The 22,561-nt window shown below is 49.1% G+C and overlaps 2 protein-coding genes and 1 pseudogene across 3 annotated transcripts in view; 1 reads left to right on the top strand and 2 right to left on the bottom strand.

Annotated features, from left to right (window-relative positions):
• Nucleotides 1–8,876, bottom strand: part of STK40 (serine/threonine kinase 40) — a 40,299-nt gene extending 31,423 nt beyond the window's left edge. Inside the window, exon 1 of the mRNA XM_036255746.1 lies at nt 8,766–8,876. The gene's annotated coding sequence lies outside the window, so the exon portion shown is untranslated. The remainder of the gene's footprint in view (nt 1–8,765) is intronic.
• Nucleotides 8,877–16,913: 8,037 nt separating this feature from the next.
• LSM10 (LSM10, U7 small nuclear RNA associated) lies at nt 16,914–19,432 on the bottom strand. Of its 2 annotated transcripts, none has more exons than XM_036256609.1 (2): nt 19,161–19,264; nt 16,914–17,695 (listed from the first exon to the last, which is right to left on the bottom strand). In XM_036256609.1, exon 2 carries the CDS (start codon nt 17,677–17,679, stop codon nt 17,308–17,310), a length of 372 nt encoding a protein of 123 aa, XP_036112502.1. In that variant the 5' UTR covers nt 17,680–17,695; nt 19,161–19,264; the 3' UTR covers nt 16,914–17,307. The 2 variants fall into 2 exon arrangements, with proteins under 2 accessions (XP_036112502.1, XP_036112500.1); XM_036256607.1 differs by lacking the exon at nt 19,161–19,264 and adding an exon at nt 19,302–19,432 and having other exon boundaries at nt 16,915–17,695.
• Nucleotides 19,433–21,227: 1,795 nt separating this feature from the next.
• LOC118627191 lies at nt 21,228–21,939 on the top strand (annotated as a pseudogene).
• Nucleotides 21,940–22,561: the final 622 nt, after the last annotated feature.

Genomic DNA, 22,561 nt, shown 5'->3' with positions numbered 1-22,561 from the left:
CCCAAGGAGTCTCCACTGGGCTTCTCTGTGGCCTCCATGAAGGCTGGGGGGACAGACTGGAGGCTAAAGGCTTGTGACTACGAAGATGTGTTTCAGAGGGTTCTGGAAGAAAAGGCTCCAGGGCTGTGCACAGAGGAGGTCCCATAGATCCCTCTGAGAAGAAGATAAATGGTGTAAGAAACCAGTTCCTGCAGATGGGTCACAGGCCTTCACCAGCAGCCACTCTAAAAGCCACTAGATCAGCCCTGGCCAGTTTGGTTCAGTGGTTAGAATTTCAGCCTGAGGACCAAAAGGTCACAGGTTCAAGTCCAGTCAAGGGCAAGTACCTGGGTTGCAGGTTCGATCCTAGCCCTAGTAGGAGTTGTGAAGAAGACAACCAATCAATGTATCTCTTTCACAAAGAGATATCTCTTTCTTTCTCTCTCTCTCTCTCTCCCCCCCCCCTCCCTCCCTTCTTCCCTCCTAAAAAAAATCAATGGAAAAATATCCTCGGGTGAGGATTAACAACAACAGCAACAACAACAACAATAATAATAATAAAAACACAAAAGCCACCAAAGCAGAATCCAGGGCAGCATCACCAGCCCTGCACCCAGCTTACCCCTCCCAGGGGCCTCCGGAAGCAGCTGATGTGACAACAAATAATCCGTCACTGTGTGGGTGTCAGAGGAGGAAGGGACAGACTTAATAGCTCTTTCTTGAGCTGTGCTGCCCTGGTATCTCCCATCCAGAGAAGCAGCCTGGGGAAACAATGAAGCACACTGGCTTGGGAGACATTCCTGGTGACCTCTTGGCTCTGCTGGGGGTGGGGGGGCTTCTGCCATGCACAGTGATGGCAGGCTGAGTCACTGACAGCCCTCCCTATCATGCCAGCCTCCTGCAACTAGGGGGCCCTGACATGAACACATAATAGGGGTCCCTCAGCTCAGACTATCAGTTATTGCCTTGTGCAGTGACTCAGCCCAGTAACAAGGCCTGCCACAGGGTCCCATGTGGACTTCAGGTTCTTGCCACTCACAATGGTCCAAATCAGGCAAGGAGAATGCAGCAAGCAACTAAAGAGGGGCTGGTAGAGTCTGAGGACCATCTTGGTGTCCACTGTGTGATCTGGGCATGTGTTTCTCTTGCTCCTTGGTCTCCCACCTAGAGGAGGGCAGTGATGCTCCACACAGGGTTCCCTGAGGACTGCTGGGAGTAAGAGTGTGGGAGGCACTAGACAAATGCTAAGTTTCCTCCTATCCCAGATTTCCAGAGTGACAGCAGGAAAGCCCAGGCCTGGCCCAGGTGCACGTGATTCTCTCTCTTTAAACTGTTTTTAACGGCAGAAATCACTACAGTCATCCTGTGAGAAAGGCAATTAGGACCGGGGCCAGCAAACTGCCTTTCCTTAACTGCCTCTATCAAAAATTCAATTCAATTAAATTTCACAACTTTGACAATGAACAATACAGTTCACTTTCTGCAGTTTTACTGAATGCTGCTGGCTGAGGCTGCTCGGAGGGACAAGACTACAGAGGCAGATGGCAGGCAGGGCCATCAGAGAGCCACTCAGTGGGCCGACATGAGGGCTTCACCTGCTCTGAGCCTGGGGGACCAGCCATGGCCAGTCCCGAGGGGCACAAGCCTCCGTGACAGATACTGTCCATGCATTGGCAAGCGCACACTCATGGCACGTCTGCTTGCCTGAGTCTCTCGAGAGGGTGAACTCCTGGGGACAGGGCCTGGGGCCTTGTCCACTTGAGAACCCCTGCACAGGCCCAACAGGTGCACAGAAGACATGCAGCACACACCTTGGGTCCAGCCTGCCAGTCCTAGAGATTTATCCTAAAAATATACTCACACAAATGCACAAAGATTAATTGCTTGAGGGAGTCTATGTGTAGCAGTAAAAATAAATCACAAAAGACAAAACCACAAAAATCAAAACACACACACACACACACACACACACACACACACCTCAAACAGGAAACAACCTAAATGTCCACCCAGAGGGGACTGGTTCCCTATATCATGTTCCATCCAGACAGTGGACTACTACACAGCCTTTAAGACTAAAGCCACACCTGCTGATAGGTAAAGATGTCCATGACACATTACATTAAAAAAAAAAAAGGCAAAAAGCAGTACTATTTGTATAATATGATCCCATTTGGGTAGATGACAGTGTAGATACATATTCAGAAGAAACTTAACTGCTCTGAGCCTGGGGGGTTCTCCTCTGTAAGAAAAATAACCCTTTCTTCCTTAAATGAGAGAAGCATTCAATATGTATTGCACAGTACTTAGCCAAGGACCTGGAAGATGGTGGGGATCCTTATTTTGGGCTGTTTTCCTTCTGTTCCTTTAGGAGAGACCACCTTGGGAGAGGAGTCAGTATAGAACACACCCCCTGGAACTTGTCTCAAACACAGTAATGCCAGGAGCTCCTTTTTGCAAAAGGAGCAGGACTCTTGCTCCCCAAACTTGGCAGATGCCAGCAGTGGGTTTCAAAAGCTCCAAAGAAGTTTGAGCTCCACCAGTCCCAAGGTATCTCAGGGAGATGAATCCAAGCCTCTCCCTAGAAGCACCTGCTGTTCCCTCTTCACACCTCAAACTAGCTCTGCCCTAAACCCAAAGACAAATGACAGGCACACCAGTCCTGCTCTTGACAATTCCCATGGCAACGTCCAGGCCACTTTCTCTTCTGTCTGGTCCCTTGGGTCACAGACTCCCTAAAGGCTAGAGATCCTCTATTTCTTTTGCCAAGTAGATGACAGTATATATACATATTCAGAGGAAACAGCTTCATTCTGAATGACAAGAGCCCTTCTCAGTCTTGCTATACCTTTATGCTTTCCAAGAACTCGAGTTTCTTTGAATGATCAGGCCTGTGTAGCGCCATACCAGGGAGTCTAGACTCACACATCCAAGACAGACTGCCATTAGCCAAAAGAGGATGACCACTACTGGGCAGTCAGGAAGGAAGACCTCAACCCAGAAGGAGTACTTTTGCTTGCTGGGGGAAAAGCAGGCTGCTTTAGTTTATTCAAAGGAGGTCTAGGGAGCATTTTCTCAATCCACTCAGATTTTGCCTCCCGGAAATTGTCGTTAGTTTGCCTCAAATAAGCTCTTAAGAATCCTTATAAGAGAGGGGTGTGTGTGTACTAGAAAAATTTTAACCAATAATAATAATAATAAAGAACTCTTTGAGCCCAGATGATGTGGCTCGGTGGTTGAACGTCGACCCATGCACCAAGAGGTCACCGGTTTGATTTCTGGTCAGAGCACATGCCCAGGTTGTGGGCCAAACCCCCAGTGGGGGGCATGCAGGAGGTGGCCAATCGATGTTCTCTCTCATCGATGTTTCTATCTCTCTCTCATCGATGTTTCTATCTCTCTCTCCCTCCCTTCCTCTCTCTAAAATCAATCAATAAAGAAAAAGTACTCTTTGAAGCAACAATCCCTCTTTTAGAACTTATCCTGCAGATATCTAAGCTGGGCAAGATCACATGTATAAAGATTGTCACTTCAGCTTTGTTTGGAGAGCAAAGACAGAAAATAACCTACCTACATCAGTAGAGAACTTACTGAATAAATTACACGCAAGATGACACACTGTAGCCTCAAATGATCCAGATGTACTAAAGAGGAACCATCTCTAACAGAATAAGTAAATCAAAGCCAGCAACAGCATCCTTTTCCCTCTTTGGGGATATTGATTACAGATCCAGAGGATATACAGGGCTGCTGTGGGCTGGGTCACCTTCAAAAAACACAGTCCCACCTGAGCAGGTGGAGGAGAAAGAAATGCTCTAATTTAGGCCACTTTCTGTTCCACACCACAAATACAAAGACAAATCTGAAGAGCTCTGCAATTCCAAAGAGCCTGTCTGAAGCCTTGCCTACCAGCACATCCCTCTCCACAGCCCAACTCCATCCAGGTCTAGCTCCGCACTCCCCTTGAGCTCAAGGCGATAAGGGCACTTCCCTTATGGTTCGGAGTGGGTCCTAGGTAGCCTCTGGTTGATACCTCTCCTTCCTGAGAAGAGGGACTGAGAGCTGACCAGCCTCTGGAGTAAACAGCAATCTCAGGGTCTCTTTCTAGATAAGATCTCCAGGGACCTGGGAAAGCCATCCCTCCCAGAGGGTAGCTGCTGTGCAAGACCCCATCAGTCTGTCGCTTGCTCTTTAGGGCCATTTGAAAGCTGCAGAAACGATGGGAGTGTTTTAGACTCAGTCACTTGAGTTTCTGAAACATTGAAGAAATTCACCTCCCTGGGAAAATCAGGACAGAGGAAAGGTGAAGGAAGAGAAGCTGCCTTCTCTCAGGCACTGACTTAGGCAAAACCAGAGGGAAGCCTGGCCCAAGCCAGACAGGGTGCCGCAGACTTCAAAACTGATCCTGTCCTGTGCACAGGGCTTACTGAATGGAGCTGGCGGATCTCACTGGTCATTGTCTTCTTCCAGCCATCCTATCTCTACACTATCATTCACTTTGTCACCCAAACCAGGAACCTCAGAGTCACCTGCCATTGCTGCTCCTCCCTTAACCATCAATTCCAAACACTCCCAGAGTCTAGTTGATTTCCCCCAAAACAGCCCTGTTCTCTGCCTTTCCTCTCCATCTCAACTGCCTCTGCCCTGATCCAAGCTCCTATTAGCCCTTGCGTTGATTACTGTAACAGCCTCCTACAGGGACTCCAGACTCACTCTCTCCCCAATCCATCTTCCACCCATAGCCAGAGGGCTCTTGGGAAAATGCAAGTCTAATGTTTCCTCCACTTAAAGCATCCCATCACCAACAGCATTTTAGCACTGGTCCTACTTCTCTAGCATGTCCTGTAGCCAGGTGTCTTTACACCCTGTGCTAGAACCTCTAAAGTGCACACACAGCCAGGCCTGTGCCCTGCTGCTCCCCTGTTTGGAGTGCTTCCAGAGCCCTCAGAAAACTCTATTCACCCTTCAAGACCTAAGCTCTAAGGATGCTCCAAAGTTCTCCCCAATCTCTCCTCTTCTTCCAGGGGGATCAGTCCTTCCTCTGGGTTCCCATTACATGCTGCACAGACTTCATGAGAGACTTGCCAAACTCTATGCAAGCATTAATTGGTTAGGGGCTTGCTTGCTTTGTTCCTGCTGCCTACCTCTCTGTTCTCCTTCTGCCCCTCTCACTCCCCGAAGCCCTACTCAGCACATCCACAGCAACACATGGGAGCTCATGGGTGTGGAACTCAGGTTCTGGATTTTGAGCCACCACACACGCCAATTCAGACACCAGACTAAGGTCACTGATAGGGACAAACAAGGAAGAACCTCTAAATACTTTTTCTCCTACTTTAAAACATTTTTTTTTCTCTTCAGCATTCCTACTTCTTCTTCTTTTTCTTTTAATCCTCACCCGAGGATATTTTTCCATTTTTTGTACAGATAGAGTGGGAGGGAGAGAGAGGAAGGGGAGAGAGAGAGAAACATCGACGTGAAGGGACACATCGAGTGGCTGCCACCCGCACGACCAACCAGGGCCGGGGACAAACTGCAACCGAAGTACGTGCCCTTAGCGGGAACCGAACCCGGGTCTCTCCGGACCACAGGCCGACGCTCTAACCGCTGACCCAAACTGGCCAGGGCTCTTTTTTTTTTTTTTTAAATGGTTCTTCTATTTTTAAAAAAAGTTTTTATTGATTTTTTTTTTAGAGAAAAACATCAATCGACTGCCTCTTGCACGCCCCCTACTGGGGAGTGAGCCAGCAAACTGGGCATGTGCCCTGACTGGGAATCGAACCGGGCCCTCTCAAACCTTGGGACAACTGCTCAATCCATTAAGCCACACTGGCCAGGCTAAAAAAAGGTTCTTTTAAAGAGTCAAGCTCCTATACAGATTGGGTAAGTTCCCCACAGATTTCCTTTTCAGAATGAATACAATAACATTCCGTGATTTTGAGATCCCTTAGGACACTTGACAGCTCAATGGGACACCGTTCTAGTTGCTACTAACTGCATCGACTAATTCTTGAAGTTCTTTCCTACAGCCTGTAATAACAATGAGGTGTGTGTTAAATGCTCAACCTGCCACATTTTACTTAATCCTCACAACTGCTCTACCAGGGAGGGGCTCTAACTGTCCCCATTTCACAGTTGAGAAAGCTGGGCATAGAGAGAATAAGTAACCTCTAGTGACTGGCAGGGCTGGGATTAGAACCCAGCAGGCTCTTAATCACTACAAGCTGCTGCCTTCCCAAAAGGTCAAATTAGAGGCACAAGAGAGCAAATGCAGGACCCCCTACAACTGGCCTTCTGAGAAGACTGCCTCAACTCTCTAGTTGCCCTAGCAACCTGCAATCCCAGAAGAGAGGGGCACATGTGTCAGGCACTTCTGCGCTAGGCAGAGCAGTCCAGGGCAATTAGGGGGCCTGTCACCTGCCACTGGTTGCATACAGTGCTTTCTCAGCAAACACCCGCCACCCTAGCACCAATTCTCCTTTCTTAGAGGCCTGCAATAGCCCCTGAAGAGAGGTCTCCAGCCCTTTAGTCTCTCCTCTTCCTTTTCTGTTGGGACTCAGGGGAGACAGTTCTAAAACTAGATCCAATTATGACACTCCTCTGCCTCAAATCTTTTCATGGCTCTCCATGGCCCTTGGCACAAAGTCCCAAATTATTAATGTGGTGTTCCCTTGTTAATCTATACTGCCTTACCTTGCACCATGTCGGCTTTCATATCGCCTTATGGAACAAGCTAGGTTTCTGGAATAAACTGAGTGTACTTGTCTCTCTCTAAATAGAACACCTTGCTGTTTCAATCTCACCTGGCTAAGTCTTCCCATCCTTCTAGACACAGCTCCCACATCATCACTTCAGCCAAACCTTTCCAGGACCCTCCCCATACCCAGGCTGTACTAGCAGCTTCCTCTGCTGGGCTCCCACAGCCCTCTTGTTCCTGCTGTTACTCGCTTTTTTAGACCACACTGCAACTATCTGTAAACAGGTTAGTCTCCCTTTACCAGATCATAAGCTTCTTGAAATAAGAATAATAGTTAACATTTTCTGAACTCATTATGTAGTAGACATGTGTTGACATTTTTTTGTTGTTAATCCTCACTCGAGGATATTTTTCCATTGATTTTTAGATAGACTAAAAGGGAGGGAGGGAGGGAGGGAAACATCGATGTGAGAGAGACACATCAATTGGCTGCTTCCCACACGACCCCAACTGGGGCCGGAGATAGAACCTGCAACCGAGTACGTACCTTTGACCAGGAATCGAACCCGTGACCCTTTGGTCCAAGGGCCAATACTCTAACCGCTGAGCCAAACCAGCCAGGGCATATGTGTGTTAAATTTGTAAATCTTTCTAACAACTTTGTGTTATCACTCCTGTTTTAGAAATGAGAACACTGAGGCACAGAGAGGTTAAACAATGTGCCCAAGGTCACACAGCTAGAAAGCTGCGGTGCCAGAATTTGAACTCAGGGAATCTGGCTCCAAAGCTCACTTTAAAAAAAAATTATTTATTTATTTTTGAGAGAAAGAGAGAGACAGAGACAGAGACAGGAAGGGGGAGAGAGGGACAGAAACATTGATTTGGTGTTCCACTTATTTATGTATTCATTGGCTGATTCTTGTATGTGCCCTGACTGAAGATCGAACCCACAACCTTGGCATATAGGGAGAACACTCTAATCAATTGAGCTACCTGGCCAGGGCCTCCGAAGCCCATTCTTAACCACTATAATACAGGGTACTTGCCTCTCCAGGCAAGGATACTGTTGTCATGTGGGGAATGAATGAATGAATGAATGAGGGCTATCTATCTCCAGACTGTCTAGATCTAACTCACAAACAACTAGCACTGCAGGGCCATTACAGCGCTGGAGCAGCTCACAAGCACTGTTTACAAACAATTACATATTCTGCTCTTTCTTATCTCATGAAAGCTAAGCCAAGAGGTAAAGGCGCCCAGCCCAGAGTGACTACCCTCTTCCCCACTGCTCTCAAAACCAAGCAAAGCCAACCGGTTTCCTCCGGTGACTTAAAACAGAGCAAAGTCTATCCTACCACAGAAGGCGGCTGTCATCTCTTCCTTCCGCCAACAAACCGGCATCAAACCTACGGAGTGGGGGTGGGCAGAGAACTCGGCGTCGGGAATCCCAACTCCCCCACCAATCCGCTGGAAGGTGAGGCCAAGCGGCGTGGGAATGGGCGGGCCTGACCCGGCAAGGCAGGTGAAACTGACCACAGCAGCAGGCTCTCTCCTTGGAAAAGGCCGACCAAAACGTAGCACTAGCAAGCAGGTAGCTCTGACCCGCACCTGACCCGCCCAGGAGGCGAAAATTCCCCAGCAGCGATAGTGCCCGTGCCAACGGGTGAGGGCTCCTGAAGGAAGCCCTGGCTGGCTCTCCCTGGGGACTCGTTCTAACTTTCAAGTCACTCTCGGATCAGGAGGGAAGCATGGATAGGCAGAAGCTGTCTCGTGGAAAAACCTGGCTGATTCAAACGCCGGTGCCTTCATTTACTGACGGAGTGACTCCGGGCAAGACTGGCAGTGCCCACCTCCAAGGGCTTCTGCGGGACTGAGGCTCCCCGTGGCCCCCAGTCTCCGGCGCGCTCCCACCCCCGTCGCCCGGGAACGGCAGACCCTAGCAGAAGACGGGGCATTTGTTGTTGCCATTTTTGTCACAGCCAGACGGCCTCGGGCTGTCACCACGGTCCCATCGCCACGGCCGCTGAGGCCCGCCCAGAAAACCCGCACCCCCCGCCCGGCTCCCGGTTCCTAGACCCCCTGTCCTCACCTTCCCCCGGTGCTCAGCGCTGCTCGCCCATAGTCCGTAGCCCGGAGCCGGGACTGCTCGGAGCTCCGTCCCGGGGGGCCGGGGCCGGGCCGGGGGCGTGGGAGCCGCTCACCGCCGCCTCCCAGCGCAGCAGCCGGAGCAGCCACCGCCGCCGCCGCCGCCGCCTCCCTCCATGGCTGCGGCGCCGCCACCTGACAACGGAAGTGACGCACCGCCCCCTCCTCCTGGCCCTAGCCGCAGCCCCGCCCTCTCTCCGGGCCCCGCCCCTCGCCCGTGTCTACGACCTCACGGCATTGAGATTGGGCACCATCTTGACGATGGGCGGAAGCCTACAGGCAGGAGGCCAGATTCCAATTGCGGATTGGTTGAGGGTGGGGTCCGGGCCGAGACCTGCGAAAACGATTGGAGGCTGAGACGCTAAAGAGGCGGTACTTACCGCTTATCTAAGTCTGCGGAGAGGCTGGGCCTGAGGCACCGCCCCCGCCCCGACTCCAAGCCACCTCGCGTACCCTCCAGTTTCGCCCTGCCGGGTTAGGAGTCTCCAACAGTTGGAAGGTCGCCCAGTTGTAGTGTATTTATCAGAAAAATGGCTCTTCCTAGATCCCCATCTCTCGGTTTCTGGAGTTCTGTGCTGAGAGCGCAGCGGTTTGACTGATTAAATTACAGAAATTCCTGTCGTAACCCTCACAATTCCTTTCCCTCGGGGCCCCTCGCTTTTGTTGAAACCCTGCTTCAACCTGAAGATCCCTGAAGTCTTGACCAGGGAGGTTTAGAGTAAAGAGTTCTAACGATTCCAGCTACCTAGCCCCAGCCCCTCCTGTTACAGTTTCGGTCCCTTTCTCCTCCTCCTCCTCTTGCAACCACGCCCTCCATGAATCAGCTTCTTGCACCAGCAGATGAGCCCTTTAAAGGGATTGATTGCATCAGGCTGGTGACTCACTGGGGCCCTCTGAGAGCCTGGCTTCCCTCCCCTGGCATGCAGAAGCAGCTAAAAGGGACCAGTGGCAGCACCAGCGACCATGGCCGTCACTCCTTTGTCTCAGAGGTGTGAGCCCAGGGTGCTTGTTGCAAGACTCCCAGGTGTCTTGCCAGCTGTCTCCTGGGTCACTCTGCATCCATGTGTGGCCATACATGTCCAAGCCTGTGTGCATTGCTGGGTTTTACTAGGGCATGTAGTCCAGCACTTACATGTATGTGCACTTGTCATCTCCGCACAGGCAGTGGGAGCACATGAGAGCTGGTGTATGAATCTGGCTGCCTCCTCCCATGTCCATCTTTTGTCTGTCTGAATGCCTGGTGTCCACTGAGCTGATGGGGCTGAATAACAATAGTAATCAAAACAGCTCCCACTGTTGTGTCACAAGCATTTTAGAGACATCAGGTTTGGAGTCTATTTACAGATGAAGAATCTAGATCTTGGAGACGGGAAGAAATCTGCCCAAAGACATACAATTTATTATGGCAAGGCTGTGATCTGAACCAACTCAGGCAGATTCTGAAAAGATTGGATTTGAATCCTTACTGCGTTCCTTACAGGCTGAGTGATGAGTGTAAGTTCCTCAACCTTCCCCATCTGTCAAAATAGGGATAACACTTCGTGGGATCACTGTGAGTATTCAGTGAGTGTGGAAACAGCTGCTCACAGGACCAAGTGAGTAAGGTTGCTTATACTCACCTCAGTTACAGAGCTCTGATGAAGTGGATGACAGAAAGGCACAAAGAAGCCAGACCAAAGCCCCCAAAGCTCTCCTCTCTGACAAAGGGAAAAGCCTAGGAATTCCGGAAGCCCTGACTCTGACAGGAAAGAGTTTTGGATTTTCCAGAGCTCTAATTATCAGCTAGATGAATCACTAGGAGCTGACACCACCATCCGCACCCCCAGGAGACTCTCAGCTGATTCAAAATATAGGATTTTAACAAAGAAGAGAAGGAGGAAGAGAAGGAGGGGAGGGGTAATGAATAGAAACTAAAAGTGCCAGCCAGAGGAAATGAAAAACTGTCATCAGGACACCAACATGAGACTGCTGCGTCACACACACACACACACACACACACACACACACACACAGTGACATCCTCTCCTGCTGGCTCTCCAATGCTGGGCATACTGGCAGACAGCGCTGCCAAAGCAAAGTGACGCCTGTCACAAAAGCATGAGATGGTTGCTTGATGAGGTATAGGCAGGCCTGCCTATCACAGAAGGAGAAGAGGAGCCCTTCAAGCCCAACGAGCTTACTCAGCCTTCTTAAACTCAGCAAATCCTTCTTACTGGCTGGCTTCTGGGCTTCTCTTTGTGGCTAAGCCCCAAGGCCTGGGTATGGCAAGTTTTGAGTGCCAGGCCCACACTTGGTGACTGGGTACCACCACTGGGATGAGCAGGATATTGCTTATCTTATTCTGTCATCAGTGTGATGTCAGGATGCCGGGAAGCAGAATAATGTAGTGTAGTATCATGGAGTTTGAGTCATACAGACCTGAGTTCAAATCCCCACTTTGCTGTTCACTGGCTCTTCGACCTTGAGCAAGTCACTTAACCTCTCTGGGTCTGTCTACTCATCTGTAAAATGGGGCTATTAACATATACCTCCAGGGTTGTTGTAATAATGAAATAAGATGATTTTTTTCATTCCACAAGGATTTATCGAGGGCCTGTTAGGTGCAGAGCACTGAGTTAGCTACTGTAGATACAGTGGGACCAAACAGACTATAGCTCTGCCCTCCTGGAGCATGTAGGGCCCTGTCTCAGGGCCTGGCACACAGTGAGACCCAACAAGCAGTAGCTACTTATGATGACCATCTTGGCATTCTGCCATTAACTTAAGCATGGGATCTGAGGATAGTCCCCTCCCTTCACCCTAAGGAAACTGGGCCTGTTTTCTCAACTATAAAATGACAGAGTTACCCACAAGAAATACGAAGGTGAGGTTCCCACTGGCAACTGTGAGTAATAGGGTCAGAGTTAACATGGTGGGGTCTTAAAAATGTGAATGATTGCTGTTCATTTGAACCTAGAAAATGCAGTTCATCTTTTAAGGCTGTTTCCTTCTGTAGTACTTGTTTATGGCTACAGTCAAGTTTAGATTCTTGTAAAAGAAATAAAGTAAAGCTATATCGAGCATCTACCACACACACAAAAATGACAGAGTTAGCCCAGCTGGTGTGGCTCAGTGGTTGAGCATGGACCCTTACACCAAGAGGTTGCCGGTTTGATTCCTGGCCAGGGCACATGCCCAGCTTGTGGGCCCCATCCCCAGTGGGGGGCATGCAGGAGGCGGCCAATCGATGTTTTTCCTTATCGATGTTTTATTTCTCTCTCCCTCTCCCTTCCTCTCTCTCTAATGTCAATAAAGAAAAGAAATGACAGAGTTAGACAGGCTCAGAGCTTCCCAACCTTCTCACCTTCAAGTATTTTTCCCTCCACATGAGCCTCACATTTGGTAAGATTTTGTCTCCTGCACAACCTGCATCAAGCCATTTCTCCCCTTTTATTGATGAAAAGCCTCGTATCATAGCCATTAGAACTTATGATCAGAAGGAGCAAGCCAGGGTGACCACCATACTGCTGGTGTAATTCCAGCCCAAAGCAGAGACCAAGCTAGCTTGGTTACTTTTCACTTACTCTGTGCTGTTTCTCTGGGTCCTTCTGGAACATTGATAAGAACTCAAGGGACCCCTGCTGCCCTCGGGGAGCCTTCAGCCAGGGATGCCAGACTGGAACTCACTGAACTGGATGATCTCCTTCAGGTCCCGTCAAGTCCCATCCAGCTGAAAGCTAGAGCTGTTCTATCAGGGAGATGGGAATTTCAGGCTGCCCGCCCACCCATCTCTCCTCAGAGCCCTGGTCGTAGTCCCCTCCTACAAATGGGAGAGTGAGAGACACCTCTGCACTCTTCTCTCCAGGAACAGGAGGGGAGGGAGGGAACACAGCATACCACCTGAGCTTTCAGAATTCCTGAGGGCTCAGTCATCAGTGAGGACCCCCACACTGATGTACGTGTGGGCTTGAACAAAGGTGACAACATGAGTAGCACAATACCCAAACTTGGATAGGGTGATGATATTTGAAACGTGTTCATCTTTTCCTTGGTATTCCTGAGCCTTTCCTTTACGCAGATAGTTAGGTTAATCTGCATTCCTCGTGTCAGGAAACAAATGATGCAACAGAATGCAGAGTTCATTTTTAGCTTCTGAATTCTAAAGGCCTAGCCTTCAGGGAGGAATGGAAAGAATTTCTGAGCAGATACCAATTTAGAAAACTGTAACAGGGGGATCTGGGAACTGACTTGGGGGCAGCGAGCCCTGAGAATAGGTTCTCTGCAGCCTTGTAGCTGGAAGGGATCAGTTGGGTCTCAGGGACCAGAAAGCAGGACAAGTTGTGCTCCTTTCCTTGGGGGAGCACCAAGAAGTAACAAAACCCTCTGACGAAACAGCTGTGTGCTGAATGTGGGCAAACAGGGTCTAACTAACCCGAGACCCTAAGAATTTGGGCCTGACTGGCCTGGGAAAAGTAGGATAAAAATGTGAACATTGAGCCCTGGCTGGTTTGGCTTAGCAGTTAGAGCGTTGGCCTGAGGACCAAAGAGTCGCGGGTTCTATTCTGGTCAAGGGCGCATACCTCGGTTGTGGTTCGTCCGCAGACCTGGCCAGGTTGTGCGGGAGGCAGCCAGTCGATATGGCTCTATCATGTCAATGTTTCTCTCTGTCTCTGTCTCTATCCCACCCTCCCACTCTGTCTAATGATAAATGGAAGAATATCCTCAGGTGAGGAATAAAAATTTTTAAAAATCTGAACATTAAGAAGGGTATGGGTTACACTTGAAGGGGAAGTCAAGAGATCTTCCGATCGGGGAGGAGCAACTCAACAGCAACTTGAGTGGGCTGATGACACCACTCAGAACAAAACCCTTGTGGAGCTATGTAACCCAAGTGGATCGAAAACAAAGGATAAAACGTGACATCTCAGTGGATGCTAGTGTGACTGGGTGACCACCAGATCAGGGTACCCTTCCCGTGCTTTGGCATCTTGAACCAAAGTGCCCTAGAATTCAACCAATTCCAAGGAAAAGTGGTATGTGGGGGGTGGGGGGGCGGACTTTGAAATGACTGCAGTAAAGTTTCTGCCATTCTGGCTGAGTGAGGGGAACTATAAATTCAGTTCAGTTAGACAAATTTCAAGTTATATTTCTTGCACACCAGAAATTGGAACCGGCTACATTCCTTACCCACAGGTCTTTGTATCGTTTGCCCCACCCCTCTTCCATTTCTCCTGCCTCAATAGTCACAATGGTACTCTTGTTACTGCCCCAAACCACCAAGCTTTCCAAGCTCAGGACCTTTGCACTGGTAGTTTCCTCTGCCTTCCTTTGGCTCTTTAGATCAAACCAATTTTTTTTTTTTTATCCTCACCCGAGGACATTTTTTGATATTTTGCTCAGATAGAGTGGGAGGGAGAGAGAGAGAGAGAGAAACATCGACGTGAAAGGGACACATCGAGTGGTTGCCACCCACACGACCCAACCAGGGCTGGGGACAAACTGCAACTGAGGCACGTGCCCTTAGCGGGAACCGAACCCGGGTCTCTCTGGACTGCAGGCCAACGCTCTGTCCACTGAGCCAAACTGGTCAGGGCTCCTTTAGCTCTTTAAATAGCAGGCCCCTGCCTTGGCCAGTTTGGCTCAGCGGTTAGAGCATCGGCCCATGGACCAGAGAGACCCAGGTTCAGTTCCCACAAAGGGCATGTACCTTGGTTGCAGTTTGTCTCCGGCCCTGGTTGGGGCTGTGTGGGTGGCAGCCACTCGATGTGTCTCTCTCACATCGATGTTTCTCTCTCTCCCTCCTGCTCTATCTGAAGATAAATGCAAAAATGTCCTTGGGTGAGGATAAAAAAAAAAAAAAATTAATGGCAGGCTCCTTCTCAGTTTAAATTTCACTTCTTCGGCCTGGCTGGTGTGGCTCAGTGGACTGAGCATCGACCCGTGGACTGAGAGGTCTCAGTTCGATTCCTGGTCAGGGCACATGTCTGGGTTTCAGGCTCGGTCCCCAATAGGGGGCGTGCAGGAGGCAGCTGATTGATGTTTCTCACATCCATGTTTCTATCTCTCTCTCCTTTCTTCTCTCTCTGAAAAACCAATTTAAGAAAACCCAAACCCAAAAAAATATATTAAAAATTTTTTACTTCTTTGGACCACACTTTGCAAAATAAAGCCACCTCTCTACCCTCTCTCAAACTGCCCTGTTTATTTCCTTCACGATATGTATAAATTTTTTGTTGTTAGTCTCCCCCTCTAGGACCCGTGTCCATCTTGATGTTCCTTGACGACAATGTATGTAGCTAGCACTGTGACTAGAATTACTTGTGAAATGACTGATCGGCAGCAGTAAGGGAATTCCTGGCTTGCCATAGGCTGGTGGGCACTGAGCTCCCTCAGCCCCTGCCTGGGCCCGTGACAGCCTTTCCCAGCAATCCAGGACAGAATACCAAAAGACCCATAACCTTGGGGCTTGACGATTTAGCTGTGCTTTATCCAGGGACTCAGCATGAGTGTGTCTCAGAGGGGCCAGGTTTCTCCTCTTCCCATCTACCCTCCCTGTGCCTTGCCTAGGACAGGGGCTCTGCTGGGTCTGGCTCACACTTATGGAACATGCCCCAAACCTTTCTTAGCAATCTGCACTGGCCCGGGGGCTCTCCCTTGCTCTGCCGAGGATGTAGAAGCCCCTGGCACACCATTTAAAGCCTCAGAGCTAGAACTTCCCTCCATCCCTCGGCCAGACTGATAGCATAAGCTCTCTTGAAGTTGGGGACACCTGCAGACGTGGGAACCATGTGCAAGGGAGGCTGCTGTTGGGGCTCTCACCAGTTCTTCATCCCAGACCAGTGGCTCTCTCCCCACTGGCTGTGTGAACATTTCCACCATGAGGCCTTTCCTTCAATACCTGTCCTCTGCTTTTTCTTACCAATAGTCACCCTGTGGTTTTACTCCCTTAACCTTGGCTGTCAGAGGGACCTGGAAACTCAGTGTAGTTTTCTCCTATTGGGATCCATTGTTCTCTTATGAAGGCAAAGGGCAGAATTTAAGCAGTTTCCAGGACCTCCAGGCCACAATGAAGTAAATGCAGTATCAGAAGCCTCGTGGTGAGTGAGTACTTGGTTCTTTAAATGGCAGGCTCCTTCTCAGTTTAAATTTAAATTAATAATGCAGAGTCTCGGGTTCGATTCTGGTTAAAGTCTGGGGGAAAGGGGCTCTGGGGGAAGGGGGAACCAGGGAGTGGCTCCTCTAGACACATCCCAGGTGGTTCTGATGATGTAGTCCAAGGACAACACTTTGACAAAGACTGTGCTGAAATGTGATCAATGACCTTGGGCTGCTGGTGCCCAAATGAACACTCCCCTCAAATCTCCCTCAAGAAATAACAGCATTTCAAGGTGAAGGGCCCTGTCTTTATCAAAACTCTGGTGAAGCAGTTCTCAGGCTGGACTTCATTTTTGACCACCTCTTCCACTAGATTACAATCCCCTCTCCTGAAAGGACCGTATCTTATTGTCAATGTGTGCTCAGCAGGCTTGGCCCAAGGCAGCTGATCCATGGATGTTTGTTTCAGGAAGACAAACCCTCTCGTTCCAAAGAACAGAGCTGCTTTTACTGAGATGGTTGTTTACCTGTTGGGGGCTGGTATGGCTGCAAGGCAGCAACAACAAAGACTAGGGTTCTAACTTCCAGAACCCCTTCTTCCCTGAGGACCCGATGACTCTCAGAATTGGAGCTGATTTCTTGCTGTTGGATGAGTTCTCATACTTGAGGGGAGGGCCCAGGATTACTCCCACCTCTCCACCTCAGGAAACAGCAATGAAAGGAACAGCCCCCTCAACAGGGAATCTGAACAGAAAAGTCACTTTCAACCTAACCAGACTGAAGGACTCTCCTATTAAAATTCTCAAACTTTGCTGCTTAGTAGTACCACGTGAGAAACTTACAAAAATCCAATGCCCAGGCCATACCCCATACCAGTGAAATCCGAATAGGTAAGGGTGGGGCAGGTGCTTGCAATGTGCAGCTAAGTTGGAGACCCAGCACCCTAGGATACAGGACCATCAGGGGCCCACACTCATCAGGGAAAGCATGAGGCACACACTTATGTATCCAAGTTTAGTTTTATAAGAAAACAGACACAATTGCAAGAGAAATGGGGACACTTAGGGGTGGCTGAGGCCGAGCACATTTAATAATCCTCACTAGGAGAGGACTGAAAACTATTTGAAAGATTCCCTGAACCAGTAAATCAGAGATTCAGATGCAAATGATCAAAAGGGGGAATTGTCATCTACCCCAAGGCCACAGATAAATAGGACTCTGGGTCCCAGGGTGAGTCTGGGAGGTGGAACCCTGTGAAAGGCAGCTGTGATAGGTGTTGTCTGTCAGGTACTAGTTTCTGGGCTGGTCCTGCTCCCTTCCCAGGTTCTGGGCAGGGATGGAGAGTAGGCAGTTGGCTCAGCAGAACTCTGGAGGAACCTGAGTGGTGACTATGGCTTGCTGCAGGGACAGGCTCATTTATACTTTTTGGTGGGGAATTCCCGCCGGCCTTGCCCCAGGCTGCGAAAGTTGCGCACACGATGAATGATCTGCAGCTGCTGCTCAATGGTCTCAGTGATGTTCACGTCATCGGGGATGTGGACATAACGGACGTTACGGCCTGTGACAAAGAGGTCATCCAGCTCAGTCTGATGCCCCCAGCGGTCGGTGTAGGTGACCTTGGCTAGGCGGATGTTCATGAAAGCATCGACGTTGTCTATGCGTCCGTGGGCTACACTCTCATCCCGAAGGTCCACGGTGGTTACCTGGCCCTGGAGGCCCTGCAGCAGGATGATCAGGCTGTTCTCGGAGATAGTCCGTTCCTTCATTGAGTGGCTCACCGCCATCTTCCCACGCTGCTGGCTGCTTGTGGGAGGAGCACACAGATGGGAAATTTAACAGGTAAGGGGGTGCAGTTGCCAACTCACCTCCACCAGTTATAGTGCAAAATCCCCAGCACAGACTTCCCCAAGTTTGCCCACCTTCCCAGTTTCTAAGTCTGGAGCACCCTTATGAGCAAGGTGTTTCATGTACCCACCTCATAGAATCCTCTCACCACCTTGCAAGCCCAGGATTACTTATAATCATTATAAATGAAGAAAATATGGCCAGGAGAGGTTAAATCACTTGCCCAAGGTTAAACAGTTAAGAAATGGAGGTGCTAGGGTTCAAATCCATGGCTGCATTACTCCAAACCCACACCAGGGGTTCTGAACCCTCACTGCATGTTAGAATCACCCAGTGGGTTTTTACCCAGCTGCCACACCCCAGAGGTTCTGATTCATATGGTCAGGGGTGGGGCCCAGGTATCCTATATTTTAAAAGCTCCCCAGGTAATTCTAATGTGCATCCAAGTTTGAGAACCACTGCTCTAAGATGTAATTTAAACCCTTGCTACTCAAAGTACGGTCCATGGACCAGCAGTTTCAGCATTACCCAAGCGTTTGTTAGAAATACAGAATCTCCAGTCTCTCCCAGACCTTCTGAAAGAATCTGTATTTTAACATGACCCCTAGGTGAATCACCAGTACTTCTCAAACATTAGTGTGCATCAGAATCACCTGGAAGACTTCTTAAAACACATCCCTGGGTCCTACTCCCAGTATCGAACTCAGTGGGTCTGAGATGGAGCCCAAGAACGTGCATTTCTAATAGGTTCTCAGTTGATGTTGATGTTGCTGGTCTGGGGCCCACTGAGAACTGGTTTACACAGTGCAGCTGCCATATAAGTAGAAATTTAGCTCATGAATTAAAAAAAAAAAAAGGTAGCATATAAAGCCCATAGGTTTTGAAGGTAGAGAAACCTAGGTTGGAATCTCCACTCCACTCACAAACTCTGTAAACTCAGGACAGTTAGTTGATGTCTTTGAACCTGTTTCCCCGTCTATTAAACCATTTGCTAAATGAAGCTAGCAGAATCTCACCACATTGAACGTACTTGCCTTTGCTTTCAACATGCCCTTATATTTTATTAATGTAACTTTATTTTGTCTGTCCCTATTTTCAGACTCTGAGTGGGAGATGGTGGGGCTTTAAGACTTCACTCAGAATCCCGACAGGGCTGAACAGGGTGGCATTAAGTGTGGCAAGCCAGCCCACGCCACTGATGAGGGAGGCTGGGAGCTGGGCAGGAAGGGTCTAACCAGGCTTCGCCAGGAGCATGCGCCAAGCACATACTCCTGGGGCTGCACAGCGACTAGAAGGGGCAGGCCTGGGCTCTACGACCGGCACTGCCACTTTCTGGGAGTGAGACCTCGAGCGAGCCACTTAGCTTCTTCAAGCCAGTTAGCCCACGGATAAATGGGGATGGTGAAGAGCCTTTACTCACACCGCCGTGGGAGTGGGTTGGGCAGATGAGCTATAGTCAGCAAATTGGGAAGAAGATGCTTCCGTTGCTCCCCACCGCCATCCAGGGTTCAGGGTTCACCCCGCTCCACCCTCGCTCCGCCCCCGGGTTCCCCGGACCCACCGCGCAGGATTCTTTCCGCTTCCCGGGCCGCGTCGCCGCGGAAGCTAGCGGGCGCCAAGCTGGGTGGCCCGCCTCCGGCGGCGGAACTTAGAAGCCATAGCAACAACGAGGCCGCTCTGTCCTCTCGGAGCATAGATAACGCTCAGCGCGCAGAGCCGCGTCACCGCCGGCCCAGCCCGAACTACAATCCCCAGAGTGCCTCGCGAGCGCCGCGACTCGCACTTTTGCAACACCCGGCCTACGTCATTGCGTTGTCTCCTTCATTGGAGTCATTCATTCATTCAACAAATACTCATTGCGCCTTCGCCGTTTGTGAGGCCCCTTCCAAGGTGACCAAAGAGACAAGCTCCCTGATCTGATGACCCTTAAATCTACTGGGCTGGGAGGCCGAGATGTCTGTTAGAAAACAAGAAAAGTATGATAAAAGTTCTTCAGAGCACTGAAATAGGGTAATGTGATAGAGACTATACGGGCTTTTATTGGTCAGGGATGTGCTAATACGGTGACATTGGAGCTGAGATGAATGACATAAAGTCAATCTTTTGAAAACAAGGAGAGGAGCTTTGCCAATAGAGGAAACAGTTTGTGTGAAGGACCTAGTGGAAATGAGCTTGTCAATTTGGAAAAAGGGAAAGGCCTGGGGAGAGTGGTGTGATAAGAGGTCGGAGAGGAAGGCAAGAGCCAGGCATTTAGGCCTTTGTAAACCAAGGTGAGGAGTTTGGATTTCTTGGTTAGACATGTAGGTTCTGGAGGCAGTGCCTGGGTTCAAACCTGCTCTTTGCAAACTGACTGACTGACTTTAGACAAGTTAATTATTCTCGCTGTGCCTCTGATTCCTATTTATTACTAGACATGCAATGATAGGCAATCAAACGGGAGTGACATGATCTGATTTACTTTTTTTTTTTATCCTCACCCGAGGACATTTTTCCATTTTTTTGTTCAGATAGAGTGGGAGGGAGAGAGAGGAAGAGAGAGAGAGAGAGAGAGAGAGAGAGAGAGAGAGAAACATTGATGTGAAAGGGACACATCGAGTGGCTGCCACCTACACGACCAACTAGGGCCCAGGACAAACTGCAACGGAGGTACGCACCCTTAGCAGGAACCGAACCTGGGTCTCTCTGGACCGCAGGCCAACGCTCTAACCGCTGAGCAAAACCGCCCAGGGCCTGATTTACATTTTTGAAAGGTCACTCTGCATAGCCTTGGAAAAGCTCCGTATCTTCTCTCAGCCCCAAATTCCTCATTAAAAAAAAGAAAAAAAAAAAAAAAGTCGATCTCAGAGAATTGTAAGGTTTGAGTGATCTTCATTAACATGTGACAGCACCTGGCACATAGGAGAAACTCAGTAAGAGTTAGGCTTGTTTGATTCCTTCACTCTCATTTATTATTTCCATCTCCCCCAGGAGACTTCTCTTTTACCAGTGATTACAGCTGATCTCTTCTTATCCTAAAAATACTTTTTTCTCTGCAAGCTTCTCTTGTTCTCCTACCTTCCACAGTCAAACTTCTCAAGAGAGGCCTCTATACCAGTGGTTCTCCGAATGTAGTACCTTTTCTGACCTCATATCCGAGTGAGACTGGATTTTCTTCACGTACTTCAATCAGAACAACAGATTAAATGCAGAGGCAGCCGCGGCCCCTTGTGCTGGGAGCGCACGCAGCGGCCCCTGCCTTGGCAGGGGAAAGCCGAGGGGTCCGAGGAGCTATCTCTGGACGGGCGGCCCTGTCACAGGTGCACCCGCTCGCCAATTGCTTCCACGCGCCAAGATCAAACCCGGAGACAGGCAGGCGGGAGAACGGATGCCAGGCCCAGAGTTCAGCTTGCAAGTCAGGCCACTTTCTGTGGCTGCGGTGGTGCAAGCACCTGTGGCCACTTCCTAGCTCTCCCTGCCCGTGGCGTTTGGGGCCACCACCGCATGAGGAATGGCCACCCCACCCAAGGGGATCTGCCCGTCGCCCAAGACCAGCACTGAGGGAACATCACTGCAGGGAATCAACATTTCTGAATATCCTTAAACAAATCTGCAAGGAGTGGCTCCTGAATCTGTTGCCAGATGGTGCAAGGTTCAAAGTATTCAAGATGAATTTCAGGAACTGACATGGCAGAAGAGTGATGGGAATGTTCTTCAGATGATGTATGAGAAACCTGAACAATGGTCTTTTTCCTTCCAATCATATATGCCTGCCTCAGTCGAATGGGAGCTCAGCTTGCCTCTCTCAATGGCAAGCTCAAAGATGCAGAGAAACCTGTTATTTTTTTTAAATGATCGGTGTATAGTGAGTGACAGGTATATTTTTGCATTTAATTTGTATGAATCTGATTGCATGAATTTTCAGAGTGCACAGTTTATCAAGACTGATATGGCCAAAGCCTTGAACTGGATGGAATAATTTATTTTTGAGCCACTCCAGAGAAATGCTTGATTTACGGGGAAGAAATGAAGAACAAGGTATTCCTCTTGAATATTTAGGGAAGTTTCGCTATAAGCATGGAAGCTGGCTGCTGCACAGAATACTGAAAACCAACTTTGGTCTACAAGAAGTGCCTATTTTAGCACTGGATGCTAATGAAGATGTTCAAGACAAACATGACAGACTGCTTGAAAAGGTCAGGGAATTGGTGAGCACTCTTTGATCCTGCTACAGGCAGCAAAATGATTCCAGACGATTCAGCTTTGTGTATTTTCGCAGCTTCATATTTGTACAAGTCTCTTTAGAAAAGCCAAGTTTTTAACTGTTTTTGTTCCAAGATAAACTTAAAAAAAAAAATGAATCCTATATAAAAGGTTATGACGTTTCTTTATTTTTAAAACATTTTTTTTTCTTTTTGATTTGAGAGAGAGAGGAAGGGAGAGGGAGAGAGAGATAGAAACATTGATGAGAGAAAACATTGATTGGCCACCTCCTGTATGCCCCCCCCCCCCCCATGGGGATTTGGCCCACAACCTGGTCATGTGTCCTGACCAGGAACCGAACCGGTGACCTCTTGCTGCATGGGTCCACACTCAACCACTGAACCTTCTCAGCAGACTTGGCTTTTTTTCCCTGATGCTTTTCATTTCATTGGTGACCATTTTCTTAACTGGAAACTTTAAGGTTACATAGTAAATGGTAATGTGTCCTGTGTAAATTAGTGCAAGACATTGAAGGTGGAATTTAAGGAATCTCTAGAAAAAGAATTAAGACATTTCAAGTACTTTTGACCCAGTGCCTCCCCTTCCACCTTTATTCATGTGGAAGACAAGACCAAGTTTAGT

The sequence above is a fragment of the Molossus molossus genome, unplaced genomic scaffold (assembly GCF_014108415.1).
Source record: "Molossus molossus isolate mMolMol1 unplaced genomic scaffold, mMolMol1.p scaffold_m16_p_12, whole genome shotgun sequence".
NCBI classification, from domain to species: domain Eukaryota; kingdom Metazoa; phylum Chordata; class Mammalia; order Chiroptera; family Molossidae; genus Molossus; species Molossus molossus.
This window is presented reverse-complemented; position numbering and strand designations above follow the sequence as displayed.

Coding starts and splice junctions, on each gene's coding strand:
- LSM10 (XM_036256607.1), bottom strand. CDS start 17,679: ATGGCGGTGAGCCACTCAATGAAGGAACGGACTATCTCCGAGAACAGC.